General features: G+C 51.6%; 1 protein-coding gene across 1 annotated transcript; it reads left to right on the top strand.

Annotated features, from left to right (window-relative positions):
- The first annotated feature begins 585 nt into the window (after positions 1–585).
- FRAT1 (FRAT regulator of WNT signaling pathway 1) lies at positions 586–3202 on the top strand. The gene has a single exon (XM_032281178.1). It carries the CDS (start codon positions 806–808, stop codon positions 1643–1645), a length of 840 nt encoding a protein of 279 aa, XP_032137069.1. The 5' UTR covers positions 586–805; the 3' UTR covers positions 1646–3202.
- Positions 3203–14105: the final 10903 nt, after the last annotated feature.

Consider the following 14105-nt stretch of genomic DNA (forward strand, 5'->3'; position numbering starts at 1 on the left):
AAAAAAAAAAAAAAAAAAGACTAGCAACTTCTCCTCTCCTCTCCAGCAACGCCAACCCCAGTCCAGGCCCCCATCGCCCAGGATCTCAATCAAGAAACATTCACCTGTGGCCTTTCTTTGCCATTTCCAACTCTGCCACCGCCATCGCACGACAAGGTCCCCTTCTTCCTTTCCATTTCTGTCAGCTTCGTTTCTCTATTCTCCGTACAAATCTCTAGCCTGACTCCGCTTCCTTTCCATCCTCTCCAGACGCCCGCCTGCCGGACCTCAAAAGCGCAAACGCTAAAAACCGGTTAAGTTGACGCACGGAGAGAAGGGGTGTGTGGGTGGGTGTGTGTGTGTTAGTGTATGTGCTTGTGTGTGGAAGAAACCAACAGGGTCCACGCTGGTGTCCATTTCTGGAAATGCCAACCGCACCCTACTGCGGGAGCCAGGATCAGCTCCCCAGGGCGCCCCTCCAGACAGCACGCTTAGCGAAGGAGCTAAGACTGCAGCCCTGCTTCACCCAGACCCTTAGTTCCGCAGGAGCTCCGCCCCCCAGCGGCACAGCACCCCCGCCCCGGCGCGGTGGTAGGGCCCGGCGCGACGTCACCCATTGTTTACAAATCAACCCGAGCCGGCAGGATTCCGGCTCCCGCGGCGGCAGGCGCGCGGCTCGAGTGCCTGGCGGGCTCCGGCTTCCGCGTCCGCCCCGGCCCGGGCTTCGGCCTCAGCCCAGCGCCCGCTCCGCCGCGGCCCACCGCGCCCACTGGCAACTCAGCCTCCAGCGACGCCCACACAGCTCCGGGTGCCCGGACAGGGGGCCATGCCCTGCCGGAGGGAGGAGGAAGAGGAAGCCGGCGAGGAGGCGGAGGGGGAGGAAGAGGAGGAGGACAGCTTCCTCCTGCTGGAGCAGTCGGTGGCGCTGGGCGGCTCGGGCGAGGTGGACCGGCTGGTGGCCCAGATCGGCGAGACGCTGCAGCTGGACGCGGCGCAGGACAGCCCGGCCTCGCCGTGCGCGCCCCCGGGGGCGCCGCCGCGGGCCCCGGGGCCCCTGGCTGCAGCGGTGCGGGCTGACAAGGCCCGGCCCCCGGCGGTGCCGCTGCTGCTGCCGCCGGTGTCGATGGAGACGGTGGGCCCGGCGCCCCCTGGGGCCCTGCGCTGCACCCTGGGGGATCGCGGCCGTGTGCGGGGCCGCGCTGCGCCCTACTGCGTGGCGGAGCTCGCCGCAGGCCCCAGCGCGCTGTCCCCACTGCCCGCTCAGGCCGACCTTGATGGGCCTCCGGGGGCTGGCAAGCAGGGCGTCCCGCAGCCGCTGTCGGGTCCGTGCCGGCGAGGATGGCTCCGGGGCGCCGCCGCCTCCCGCCGCCTGCAGCAGCGACGCGGGTCCCAACCCGAAACCCGCACAGGCGACGACGATCCGCACCGGCTCCTGCAGCAGCTAGTGCTCTCTGGAAACCTCATCAAGGAGGCCGTGCGGAGGCTTCATTCTCGACGGCTGCAGTTACGTGCAAAGCTTCCTCAACGCCCGCTCCTGGGACCGCTGTCGGCCCCGGTGCACGAACCCCCTTCGCCTCGCAGCCCTCGCGCGGCCTGCAGTGACCCAGGCGCGTCCGGGAGGGCGCAGCTCAGAACTGGCGACGGCGTTCTCGTCCCTGGCAGCTAACACGCCTGGGGTGGTCACAGCGCCAGCCTCAGACTGGAGGGCAAGGGGTTCCCCTGAGGGCTGCAGTTCTGCTCAGGCTGATGAAGAACTCTGGCTTTTGGAAGCGAGAGAAAAAAAGCTAATGATGAGGCACTGAAAAATCGCGAATGTTTCACGGGAAACTGGGGTCGAAGGCCAAAATATTTGGAATGCAGGACTTGGCCCTATTGAAGGCAGATTTTACAGAGCGCACCCCAAGCTTACAAGTCAGTAGAACTCCCTATTTGGCGTGACCCGACCTGGCCGCGGAGCCTGCAGTTCCGCGCAGCCTCTCAGTGCCCTCCAGCCGGCAACCATGTGGCCACAGTGCACGCTTCTCGGGATCGCGGTGCGCCGGAACCACGGAGGATGATGCCAGTTACTTGCTTTACCTTTTCAGAGCTGGCTCCTGGTCCACTTTGTGGGAGGAAAACATGAGTAGATAATTTCAGGGTGCACCCCAATATGCCGGACTTGAATATTTTCGACACTTAAAAAAAAATCTTGTGTCTTTGGAGGTGCTGCTTAATATCAAACACGCGGTGCCATGAAGGGACCCTTTGGGGATTGAATAGGAGTAACCCCCACCCTCTCTTTGCAATTGTCTGCCTTTCTCAGAGTAGGGGGGAAGGCTGTACGACACGGGTGGGGACAGGAGGTGGGGGCGGGGGGTGCTGAATGGTGGTGGAAGGGTAGAATGAGGCGCGGAGTAAACCCCACGCCCTCTCTAAAGTGTATTTTCACAGTCGGCCCGCCTCTCCGAGGGTTCAAGGTCACTGTTTCCTGGGCACGCACTGGGTTGTGGGGCAGAGTAGCCGGGTTCTGCCTGTGTTCGGAGAAGAGCGCAGTGTTTTGCAAGTGCTGGAGTCTCCTGAGGACACGGGCGCCGCCACCACCGCGGGTGTGGGAAAGCGCGGACGTGCTGGGCGCCTGTGCTTCCCTGGGCGACCACCGCCCCTGGCTGCGGCCCCAGCTTTCACGGAAACTCTCTAGACGAAGTCCTGGGTTCCTCCTCTCCCACTCGGCTCTGCTGTCCTACTCATGCGGGTGGCGCAGGGATCCTGGGGGCCTGGGTTGGGGGCTAGGGAGACGTCATGTGATGGGCACTCCAGGGACACACAGCCTAGCACAGCAGCTTATAATGGGCTCTCCGGGGCCATTTGCAGTAACAGCTGCAATTCCCTGGATAGACGGAGTTGATTTCCTCCCTCTGCCCCTCCCCCAGCCATGCCAGCTGGCCTTTGTAAGTGCAGGAAACCGAGTAGAAAATGTGACCCTCCAAATGGAGAAGCTGCAGGCTTTGCCATTGTGAACCATGGTGAAGTGCTTGGAACATACTGTTCACTCACTGAAGGCGCTGAGACTGTGCTGTTGTTCTAGTCTTATAGTCAATGGCTTGTTCATCATCCAGATGTGGCTACTGACATATCTACACTTCGCACCGGAGTGTCTGGAATTGTGGCTGTCCTGATTATAGGATTTTAACTTAACTGAAATGCCTGCTTTGAATAAATGTGTTGGTTTTTTTGTTTGGTTTTATTTTATACTTGCCATTGGTGAAAAAGATGTACAGAACACATTTCTCTGATCTCCATAAACATGAAAACACTTGAAAGCCCTGTCAGCCTGGCTTGCGGATGGTAATTAGAGCGCCTTTGTGTCTGAGCAGCTCACTAGCTAGACAAGGTCTCCGCAGCTGGGTGTGTATTGGTGCTGGCATGAAATTAAATGAAAGTGAGGTCAGGTTTTGGACCAATCCCATTCGTTAAAACCTCAGAGCCTTTTGGATTACTAGTCAGTGATGGAGATGTGTTATAAAGCTGCCTCTATTAGCAAAGGACATCAGATCAGCCAGTCACTGCAGACTGGGAGGCTTTTTTTTTTTTTTTTTTTTTTGGTCCTTTCTTTCTACTGTGGCCATTAAGTGCACTTGTTCCACAGGGTGGCCCTTAAGGCTGGGGCAGCTCTTGATTAGGGAACTGCTCACAATGGGAGCCTGGTGGTAGGAAAGCTGGCTGGAAACTAATAAAAGACTCCTCTCTTTGCCCCTGGGGCATTTATGCCATTCTGTCCCTAAGCAGTGACATAACAGCCCATGTCTATCCTAGTTCTGACTTCAGTCTGTTCCCTCATGGAAGGAGCTAATTTCCTCCCTCTGAGGAGAGAGTACCCAGGGTTTAAGTGCACTTCTGAAGTGGGAAGGGAACCTTGGACAAGTTGCTCTACCTCTGTGGTCTTCAATTTCCTCATCCATACAATAGGGATAATGAAATAAAAGGTGGGCCAGGCCTGGTAGCTTGCACCTGTAATCCTAGTAGCACTTTGGGAGGCCAAAGTGAGAGGATTGCTTGAGCCCAGAAGTTCAAGACCAGCCAGGGCAACATAGTGAGACCTTGTCTCTACAAAAAAAAATAAATGAGGCAGGAGGATTGCTTGAGCCCAGGAGTTTGAGGCTGTAGTGAGCCACGATTGAGCCACTGCACTAACACCTGGGTGACAGAGCAAGACCCTGCCTCAAAAAAATAAATTAATAAAAAGCATATGGTGACTGGCACATGCTGGAGATGAACAGTATTGAGTCCCTACCTCTTCCTTTCCAGGACTGCCCCTCAACAGCCAACTGACTGTGTCCTTATTTTCCCACAAAACAACAGCATGCCATGATCCCAAACCTGCTTTCTGGAGTGTTCTATGACTTTGAGTCCTGATTTTCTAACTCCCTTTTTGGTTCAGTGCCCCATTTTCTCAAATTCACACACAGACCCTGATGGTCTCTGTGGAGTACCTTCAGAACCCACCAAGCCTGCCATTTCCCACAACAGGCCCAGAAAGAGTTGTGGGGGCTCAGTACACTGTTCTCTAGCATGGGAAGGGTAACTATGGAGTCTCTAATACAAACTGAGGAAGAGAAGACCCCAACAGTGCGCTGGGCACCACCTCTGGGCGCTAAGCATGAGGGGAAAGTGGTCAGGTAGTGATGTCCCCTGGCATGGGAGTATCCCTGAAGTCCCCAGTTCCCTTTCTTAGTGGAGGTAGGATTTATCCAAGGTGTAAGGGGTTCTGAGCAATCCAGGGCTTTCTCTCCATCCTGAAACTGGCTATGATTTGATGTCACTGCACTGACTGTGCATAGCTTCTTGTAATAAGAATGACTGGTTAAGGTCAGACTCAACCTTAGGGCCCATGTAGTACAATGCCCTCCTAAAAAAGGAAAACTGGAAAAAACTAAAGCCTCTCTCTATATAGCACTTTAGCACTTTTTTCTTTGAGATGAAGTCTTACTCTCTCACCCAGGCTAGGGTACAGTGGTATGATCTTCCCTTACCACAACCTCCACCTCCCAGGTTCAAGTAATTCTCCTGCCTCAGCCTCCGGAGTAGCTCGGATTACAGGCGCATGCCACCACACCCGCTAATTTTTGTATTTTTATTTTTATTTGTTTATTTTAAGATGGGGTTTCACCATGTTGGTCAGGCTGGTCTCGAACTCCCGACCTCAGGTGATCCGCCCGCCTTGGCCTCCAAAATGCTTGGATTACAGGTGTGAGCCACCATGCCCAGCCCAATTTTTGTATTTTTAGTAGACACAGGGTTTCACCATGTTGGCCAGGATGATCTCAATCTCTTGACCTTGTGATCCACCCACGTCAGCCTCCCAAAGTGTTGGGATTACAGGTGTGAGTTCCTGTAATCAAGTGATTCTCCCATCTCCTGAGTAGTTGGAAGGACAGGTTCGTGTCACTATGTCTGGCTAATTTAAAAATTTTTTTTTTTTTTTTTTTTTGAGACGGAGTTTCGCTCTTGTTACCCAGGCTGGAGTGCAATGGCGCGATCTCGGCTCACGCAACCTCTGCCTCCTGGGTTCAGGCAATTCTCCTGCCTCAGCCTCCTGAGTAGCTGGGATTACAGGCACGCAGCACCGTGCCCAGCTAATTTTTTGTATTTTTAGTAGAGACGGGGTTTCACCATGTTGGCCAGGATGGTCTCGATCTCTTGACCTCGTGATCCACCCGCCTCGGCCTCCCAAAGTGCTGGGATTACAAGCGTGAGCCACCGCGCCCGGCCGCAAAAATTTTTTATAGAGACAAGATTTTGCCATGTTGCCCAGGCTGTTCTCAAATTCCTGGGCTCGAGAAATCCACCTGCCTCAGCCTCCCAAAGTGCTGGGATTACAGGTGTGAGCCACCTTGCCCAGCCAGGATTGACATAAAGTATTTTTAAAAGTCATATTGGGGGCTGGGCGCAGTGGCTCAAGCCTGTAATCCCAGCACTTTGGGAGGCCGAGGCGGGTGGATCACGAGGTCAAGAGATCGAGACCATCCTGGTCAACATAGTGAAACCCCGTCTCTACTAAAAATACAAAACATTAGCTGGGCATGGTGGCACGTGCCTGTAATCCCAGCTACTCAGGAGGCTGAGGCAGGAGAATTGCCTGAACCCAGGAGGCAGAGGTTGCGGTGAGCCGAGATCGCGCCATTGCACTCCAGCCTGGGTAACAAGAGTGAAACTCCGTCTCAAAAAAAAAAAAAAAAAAGTCATATTTGGGCAGGCACCATGGCTCACACTTGTAATCCCAGCACTTTGGGAGGCTGAGGCAGGTGGATCACCTGAGGTCAAGAGTTCAACATCAGCCTGGCCAACATGAGGAAATCTCATCTCTACTAAAAATACAAAAATTCTCTGGGCATGGTGGCAAGTGCCTGTAATCCCAGCTACTCAGAAGGCTGAGGCAGAGAATTGCTTGAACTCTGGAGGCAGAGGGTGCAGTGAGCCGAGATCTTGCCATTGCCCCCCAGCCTGGGGAAAAGAAGAAAAAACCCATCCCAAAAAAAAAAAAAAAAAAAAAAGTCATACTAGACCATTTTACAGGCAGAAAAATAGTCCAAGGAAGTAAGCAGGGCAGAGTGACCTACCAAAGTTGTTTATGATGCCAGAGGCTTAGCAGAGTCTAGAACCTAGGTCTCCCAGCTCCCAACTCAGGGCTCTTTCCAGTGGCTTCGTATCATGAAACATGGTCTAATATCGTCCACTGCACAACTCTGCACATAGGCTACCAGGAGAATGACATCCCTGCAGTTGCCCAAATTGGTGGCCCTGCCATTGGAACCCTGGAAAATTGTGCTTCAGGTCCCTTGCCTGAGTTAGGGACCGCCATTTCCTTACAAAATGTTCAGCATCCTATGAAGACAGCTGGCCACAGAAAATGGGCTGGGTGAGATAAGAAAACAAAGCTATAAATTGAATGAAAAAAAGTGAACATACACATTGGCAAATAAGTGATTTAGAGAAAAGAATGCCACACCTCACGGATTTCATCCTAAATTAGGCATGCATGCGACAGTATTTGGATTCAGTTTTTACCCTTTTTTGCTCTTTCTTTTTCCAGCTCAGAAACAGAAACATGGAGCAAAGATCAGACACCACTTTCCTATCTAGCAAAGTCTGTGTTGAATCCTGTGATCCCTTCCTTCCAATCAGGAAAGAGTTACCTTGGCAACCAAATTACTAACTCACTCAATTAGCCCCCCTCTTGTACCAATGCTCAGTAATCACAAACCGTCAGCCCCCGGAGAGCTCAGCCTTCAGCAGTCTGGTATACTGCCTCATTTACAGATGGAAGCTCAGGGAGGTTTTCACTCTGAGGTACACTCCATTTGAACACTGTGATAGCTCGTGCAGGCGAAGGGGCAAAAACTCTCCTGAGTAGTGCTTACTCCTGGTTTTCCATGATAATTGAAAGAAGCACAGGTAGCCGGGCGCGGTGGCTCACGCATGTAATCCCAGCACTTTGGGAGGCCGAGGCGGGTGGATCACGAGGTCAAGAGATCGAGACCATCCTGGTCAACATGGTGAAACCCCGTCTCTACTAAAACTACAAAACATTAGCTGGGCATGGTGGCGCGTGCCTGTAATCCCAGCTACTCAGGAGGCTGAGGCAGGAGAATTGCCTGAACCCAGGAGGCGAAGGTTGCGGTGAGCCAAGATCACGCCATTGCACTCCAGCCTGGGTAACAAGAGTGAAACTCTGTCTCAAAAAAAAAAAAAAGAAAAGAAAGAAGCACAGTTGACCTGCCCCCACCAGTGTTACCCAAAAGACAGAATAGGTAAGAGTGGGGCCTCTGCAGGCAGCCCTCCACCGCTAGCTGTGTGATTTGAGACAGGGTCAGTAAGCTCAATAAACTCATTTGTGCCGGGATCACGCCTGTAATCCCAACACTTTGGGAAGCCACAGTGGGTGGATCACGAGGTCAAGAGTTCAAGACCAGCCTGGCCAATATGGTGAAACCCATTCTCTACTAATAATACAAAAATTAGCTGGGCATGGTGACACACGCCGGTAGTCCAAGCTACTCAGGAGTCTGAGGCAGGAGAATCGCTTGAACTCAGGAGGTAGAGGTTGCAGTGAGCGGAGATCACCCCATGGTACTCCAGTCTGGGTGACAGAGCGAGACTCCATCTCAACAAAAAAAAAAAAAAAAAAAAGGGTGGTGGGGAGTGGAGCCAAGCTAAGCCTGGAAAGCAGCTCAGGGTTGGAACTGGTGGAATAAAAGCAGTTGGCAATGAGGACAACCTGGGACCACAGCTCTTAACTCCCCCATTTCCTATCAGAAAACCTATCCTTTTCCAAAATTCAAATGCTCAAGTTCTAAAATTCAATGCTCAAGTTCTACTTGCCTGTCCTGTCTACTTCTGTCTATAATCTGTACTGAAAAAACCATACAATAGGGTGGGCTCGGTGGCTTACACCTGTAATCCCAGCACTTTGGGAGGCCAAGACAGGTGGATCACCTGAGGTCAGGAGTCTGAGACCAGCCTGGCCAACATGGTGAAACCCCATCTCTACTAAAAACACAAAAATTAGCCGGGTATGATGGCGGGCACCTGTAGTCCCAGCCACTCGAGAGACTGAGGCAGGAGAATCAGTTGAACTCATGAGGTGGAGGATGCAGTGAGGCGAGGTTGTGCCATTGCACTCCAGCCTGGGTGACAGTGAGACTCCATCTCCAAAAAAAAGAGAAAGAGAAAACCATGCAATTTCCTCGCAGAAAGTGGCCTTTGAGTTCATTTCGTTCTCACTCTCACATTTTATTTACTGTCATTATAGAGTTATCTCAGGGACTCATATGTGAGTATCTTCTCTTCCCCAATAGATTATATATTTTGTGAAGGCAGAGGAGTGACAAGATGATGTTTTAGGCAGATTGTCAGGCTGCACAGCATGGGGAGTGGTCTGGAGCTGAGAGGAAACATTGATGGTCAGCCAGATCGGCTGAATGGCTGTTATAGCTCCCAGCCACCCAGGCAGCCAGGCGATAAGGGCCTGGGCGGGGAGAGGAAAACATCAGGAACATTTCCAAATGAAAACCGGTAGGCCTGTTACAGTACCGGGTAGCTGTAAAATCGTGGCTCTGGAGCCAGACTACCTGGCTCCTTCCTTGAAAGCTCCTTCCTGCAACCTTGGGCAGGTGACTTCCCCTCTCTAACCTTATGTTCATTTGCAAAGTTCCATTATAATAAAAGTCCCCACCTCATAGGGTTGTTGTGAGGATTAATTGAGCTAATGCTAGTAAAAATGCTTAGGCCACTGCCTGAAACATAGCTGCATTTAGCAACAGCGCCAGGGTACTGGTATTTAGTAAATATTTGCAGAGCGAACACATGGGGCAATTTCAACAGACTGGCAGAGGCTAAGGGAATGGGCTGCTTGGGACTTTGTGGTGCCTACAAGACTGAAGATGGGAAAAGAGGGACAACAGCTAAAAAGGGAAAATGGATCAAGGGAAGAATTCACTCAGCCAGGAGACACCTGTGTTTGTCTGGATGCAGATGGAGGATACAAAAGGGTGAAATCGCCGGGCGCAGTAGCTCGTGCCTGTAATCCCAGTACTTTGGGAGGCCGAGGTGGGTGGATCACCTGAGGTCAGGAGTTCAAGAACAGCCTGGCTAACATGGTGAAACTCTACTAAAAATATAAAATTTAGCTGGGCATGGTGGCATATGCCTGTAGTCCCAGCTACTCAGGAGGCTGAGGCAGGAGAATCACTTGAACCCAGGAGCCAAGATGGCCCCACTGCACTCCAGCCTGGGTGACAGAGCGAAACTCTGTCTCAAGAAAAAAAAAGGGTGAAATCAAAGGAAGGATCCTATAAAGGACTAAGTTCCTGGCAGAGTGGGGCAGTATGGGGTCCTCAGCCAGGGCAGGTTTGAAGGGCAGGGCTTAGGGGGACTATGGGTGGGGATGCCCCACATGATAGCTCCCTATGTCACTAACTGTCCTGCCACAGTGTGGCTGGAACCTGACAGATTGGCTGCTGAAACCACCTTGTGTAATCCTTCGTGCCTGGGATGGCTGGATATGTTTCTGTTATTTTTCTGTGAATGAATTATCTGTAGCTGATGCTATAATGGAATGAAAACTAAAACTGATACCAAAGAGTTTAAGTGCTCCCCCTTATCAACTGCTGACTGATAGAAGGTAAAATCACAACCCCCAATTGATAAGCTGCCCAGGCAGTTTGTTTGACTTATTGATTTGGGTGGGTTAAAAAAAGCAAGAGCTGGTTATCATCCTGTTACCTTTGCCCTGCCTTTGGCCCATTTCTGTAACTGTCTAAATTAAATTCGATAGCCTAAGATTGGTGAAAAATGGTTTCCTAGGTTTTCCTGAAAATCTTTCCTAGACACTGAAGTCACAAACCCCTTTCTGCTGATGCATCACACTTTTCTTCAGCTCGGCTAAGTAGGGGAGGAATTCAGTGCAGATGTCAAAACATGCTACTTAAGGATGCTGACAAAGGGAACTTGAGAATTAACTTCAGGGTTCAAAAGACAGTGAAAGTCATTCAACAAGATCTGATTCCATATGCCCTGGATCTCTGTGGCCTGACCACAGAGGATATACTTAGAGATAACAGACACAGCTATGTTTGTGTTATATGCACATGTGGACCCACATACATTCCACACTTCTACTGTTCACCTACAGCCACCCTCGGCTTCTCTTGGTTCTACTTTTATTCTGTCTGTTCCTTTTCTGTAGTCTTCTTCCTCCCATAGAGATTTGATAAGTTGGGTCCTTGCAAAGTGTTTAGAACACAGGCCCGGCACACACAGGCTGGGTGTGGTGGCTCACACCTATAATCCCAGCACTTGGGAGGCCAAGGTGGGCGGATCACTTGAGGGCAGGAGTTCAAGACCAGCCTGGACAACATAATGAAACCCCGTCTGTACCAAAAAAAAAAAAAAAAAATTAGCCTGGTATGGTGGTGCCCACCTGTAGCTACAGCTACTTGGGGAGGCTGAGGTAGGAGAATCACTTGAACCCGGGAGGCAGAGGTTGCAGTGAGCCAAGGTCAAGCCACTGCACTCCAGCCTGTGTGAGAGTGAGACTGTCTCAAAAAAAAAGAAAGAAAAAAAAAAGTGTTTACAACACAGCCTGGCAAGTGACAGGCACTATTGCACATTACCTGGTGTTATTACTGCCCATCTCCCGGGCCCCACTCCACACCCCTGCCCCACCCACCCCCTTAGCCTTGACTGCCGAATCTTTATCTTCAGCCCTGAACCCTTTCCAACTCCTAGTCATTTACGAGGCACCAGGCTTCTGTCCTTGTAACTTCCCACATGAAACTTCTAATTCTCCACACAAACACCCGCTCTCTCTCTCTCTCACACACACACACCCCATTTCTCATTATTTCCATATTGCTCTGGTCCTTCTAGGCTAGACACTTGCAGAATGTTACCAGGGAAACATGGGCATTGACCCCTTCAGAAGACAAAGTTGTCTCAACTCTGTGCCCATCCACTACAAGGGGCTAGGGATATCCTAGCCAAAATCATTCCTGAGCTGAGTACTAGGAATGGGCTATCCCAAGCTGCAACACCTTGGAAATGGCCACTGCCTCCTAAACACAGAGACACTTCCCCAGGCCAAGGTCCAGGCCCTCCACAGGCTTTGCAAATGGCTGGATCAGTAGCAGGAGTTGGGGTGTGTAGGTTCAGACAGGTGCCAAGAGGACCAACTTAAGTGCCCTGAGTTCTGATTCTGCTCTACCACCAATAATTCCTACCTTTCACCATTGTAAAAAGCAAAGTAGGGCCGGGCATGGTGGCTCATGCCTGTAATCCAAGCACTTTGGAGGCCAAGGCGGGCGGATCACCTGAGGTCGGGAGTACAAGACCAGCCTGACCAACATGGTAAAACTCCGTCTTTAAAAAAAAAAAAAAAGGCCGGGCGTGGTGGCTCAAGCCTGTAATCCCAGCACTTTGAGAGGCTGAGGCGGGTGGATCACGAGGTCAAGAGATCGAGACCACCCTGGTCAACATGGTGAAACCCCGTCTCTACTAAAACTACAAAAAATTAGCTGGGCATGGTGGCGCGTGCCTGTAATCCCAACTACTCAGGAGGCTGAGGCAGGAGAATTGCCTGAACCCAGGAGGCGGAGGTTGCGGTGAGCCGAGATCGCGCCATTGCACTCCAGCCTGGGTAACATGAGTAAAACTCCCCCTCAAAATAAAAAATAAAAAAAGCAAAGTAGGGCCAGGCACGGTGGCTCACGCCTGTAATCCCAGCACTTTGGGAGGCCAAGGTGGGTGGATCACTTGAGGTCAGGAGTTTGAGACCAGCCTGGCCAACATGGTAAAACCCCATCTCTACTAAAAATACAAAAGTGAGCCGGGCGTGGTGGTAGGCATCTGTAATCCAAGATACTTGGGAGGCTGAGGCAGAAGAATTGCTTGAACCCAGGAGGTAGAGGCTGCAGTGAAGCAAGATTGCACCACTGCACTCCAGCCTGGGGACAGAGTGAGATGGTGTCTCAAAAACAAACAAAAAAAGCCTTGTAAAAGGTGCCAACCAGGATGCCTGCCCGTAACAGAGATCAGCTCCCTCTCTACCTAGGAAAGTAGAGAAACACTCAGATCCTGTAGGTCTTTTCCCGAATTGCCTGCAGTTCTCATCTATTAGAAAAATAATGCCTACCTCCTGGCACATAAAGCCGTGTGGTAATATCAAGAATGAGCAGCTATCATTTTTTCAGCACTGAAGTCTCCCCTTCCTCATTTAACCCTTCCAACTCCCCTATTAAGTACTACTGTTTTACAAGTAACAAGGGCATGACACAGCTAGTGAGCAGAAAGGGCTGAGTCAACTGAGCGCCAGCCTTCCTCTGCAGCCCCAGCCTTGGGAGTGTGCAGAGCAGGAGAGATTTTCCCTGGGGGCTGGTTAGCAGAGCTGGGCAGGGAAGGAACAAGGCAGGGGCCAGGCATGGTGGCTCATGCCTTTAATCTCAGCACTTTGGGAGGCTGAGGCAGGCAGATCACTTGAGCTCGAGTTCAAGACCTGCCTAGGCAACACAGTGAGACCCCCATCTCTACCAAAAATCTAAAAAATTAGCCTGGCATGGTAGCATGAGCCTGTAGTCCCAGCTACTCAGGTGACTGAGGTGGGAGGACTGCTTGAGCCCAGGAGGCTGAGGCTGCAGTGAGCCAAGATCACACCACTGCACTCCAACCTGGGTGACAGTAATAAGACTGTCTCAAAAAAATAAAATACAAAAGAGAAAAACGGGCAAGGCAGGAACTAGGAAGGGGTTCAGCAAGGGCTCTATGCCTGGGGAAAACAGGGCAGAGAGAGGAGGAGGAGTGCTACTTCAGTGAAATCTAACCCGACTGCTCAATCAAGCCCTTTTACAACTATCAAACACACTGCTGTAAACTCTCTCCTTAGGCCGTAGCTCAGGACTAGGTCAGCCTCAAAGGGGAAAGCAGGCTGGCTTTGCCTGTGCCCTCACCAATTTGCACAAAAACATCCAGATGAAAATCCACCTCCCTCCCCCACAGCACCTCTTTGCTCTCCAGCCTAGAAAGCATTTCTAGAATACCTTTTCTTTCCACAAAGGGAGTGGAAGCCCATATAGCAGCTTCTAAAAGCCTGGACTTAATTTTCTGACCTTGTGGAACCAAAACTCAGAAGCACTGAAGTACTGCGGCTCCACTAGGATTCTGTGCCTGGCGGCACTGGCCCAAACCATTTGTCCAGGTCCCCCTATTTACCCCAAGTGCCCTATTCTTGATTAAGGGTAACCCTATATGCTTTTTGAGACAGTTTCACTTTTGTCGCCCAGGCTGGAGTGCAGTGACGCCATCTTGGCTCACTGCAACCTCCGCCTCCCGGTTTCAAGCGATTCTCCTGCCTCAGCCTCCCAAGTAGCTGGGATTACAGGTGTGCGCCATCACACCTGGCTAATTTTTTGCATTTTTAGTAGAGACAGGGTGGTTTCCCCATGTCGGTCAGGCTGGTCTGAACTCCTGACCTCAGGGGATACGCCGCCTTGGCCTCCCAAAGTGCTGAGATTACAGGCATGAGCCACTGTACCCGGCCCCCTATATGCCTTTCTTCCCCTCTCCCACCTTCCACCAAAATGCCAACCAAACCATGC

This window comes from Sapajus apella, unplaced genomic scaffold (genome assembly GCF_009761245.1).
Source record: "Sapajus apella isolate SASKATOON/1434 unplaced genomic scaffold, GSC_monkey_1.0 scaffold13, whole genome shotgun sequence".
In the NCBI taxonomy this organism is placed as follows: domain Eukaryota; kingdom Metazoa; phylum Chordata; class Mammalia; order Primates; family Cebidae; genus Sapajus; species Sapajus apella.

Bases quoted from the DNA above. Each gene is read 5' to 3' on its own strand.
- FRAT1 (XM_032281178.1), top strand. From the start codon at position 806: ATGCCCTGCCGGAGGGAGGAGGAAGAGGAAGCCGGCGAGGAGGCGGAG.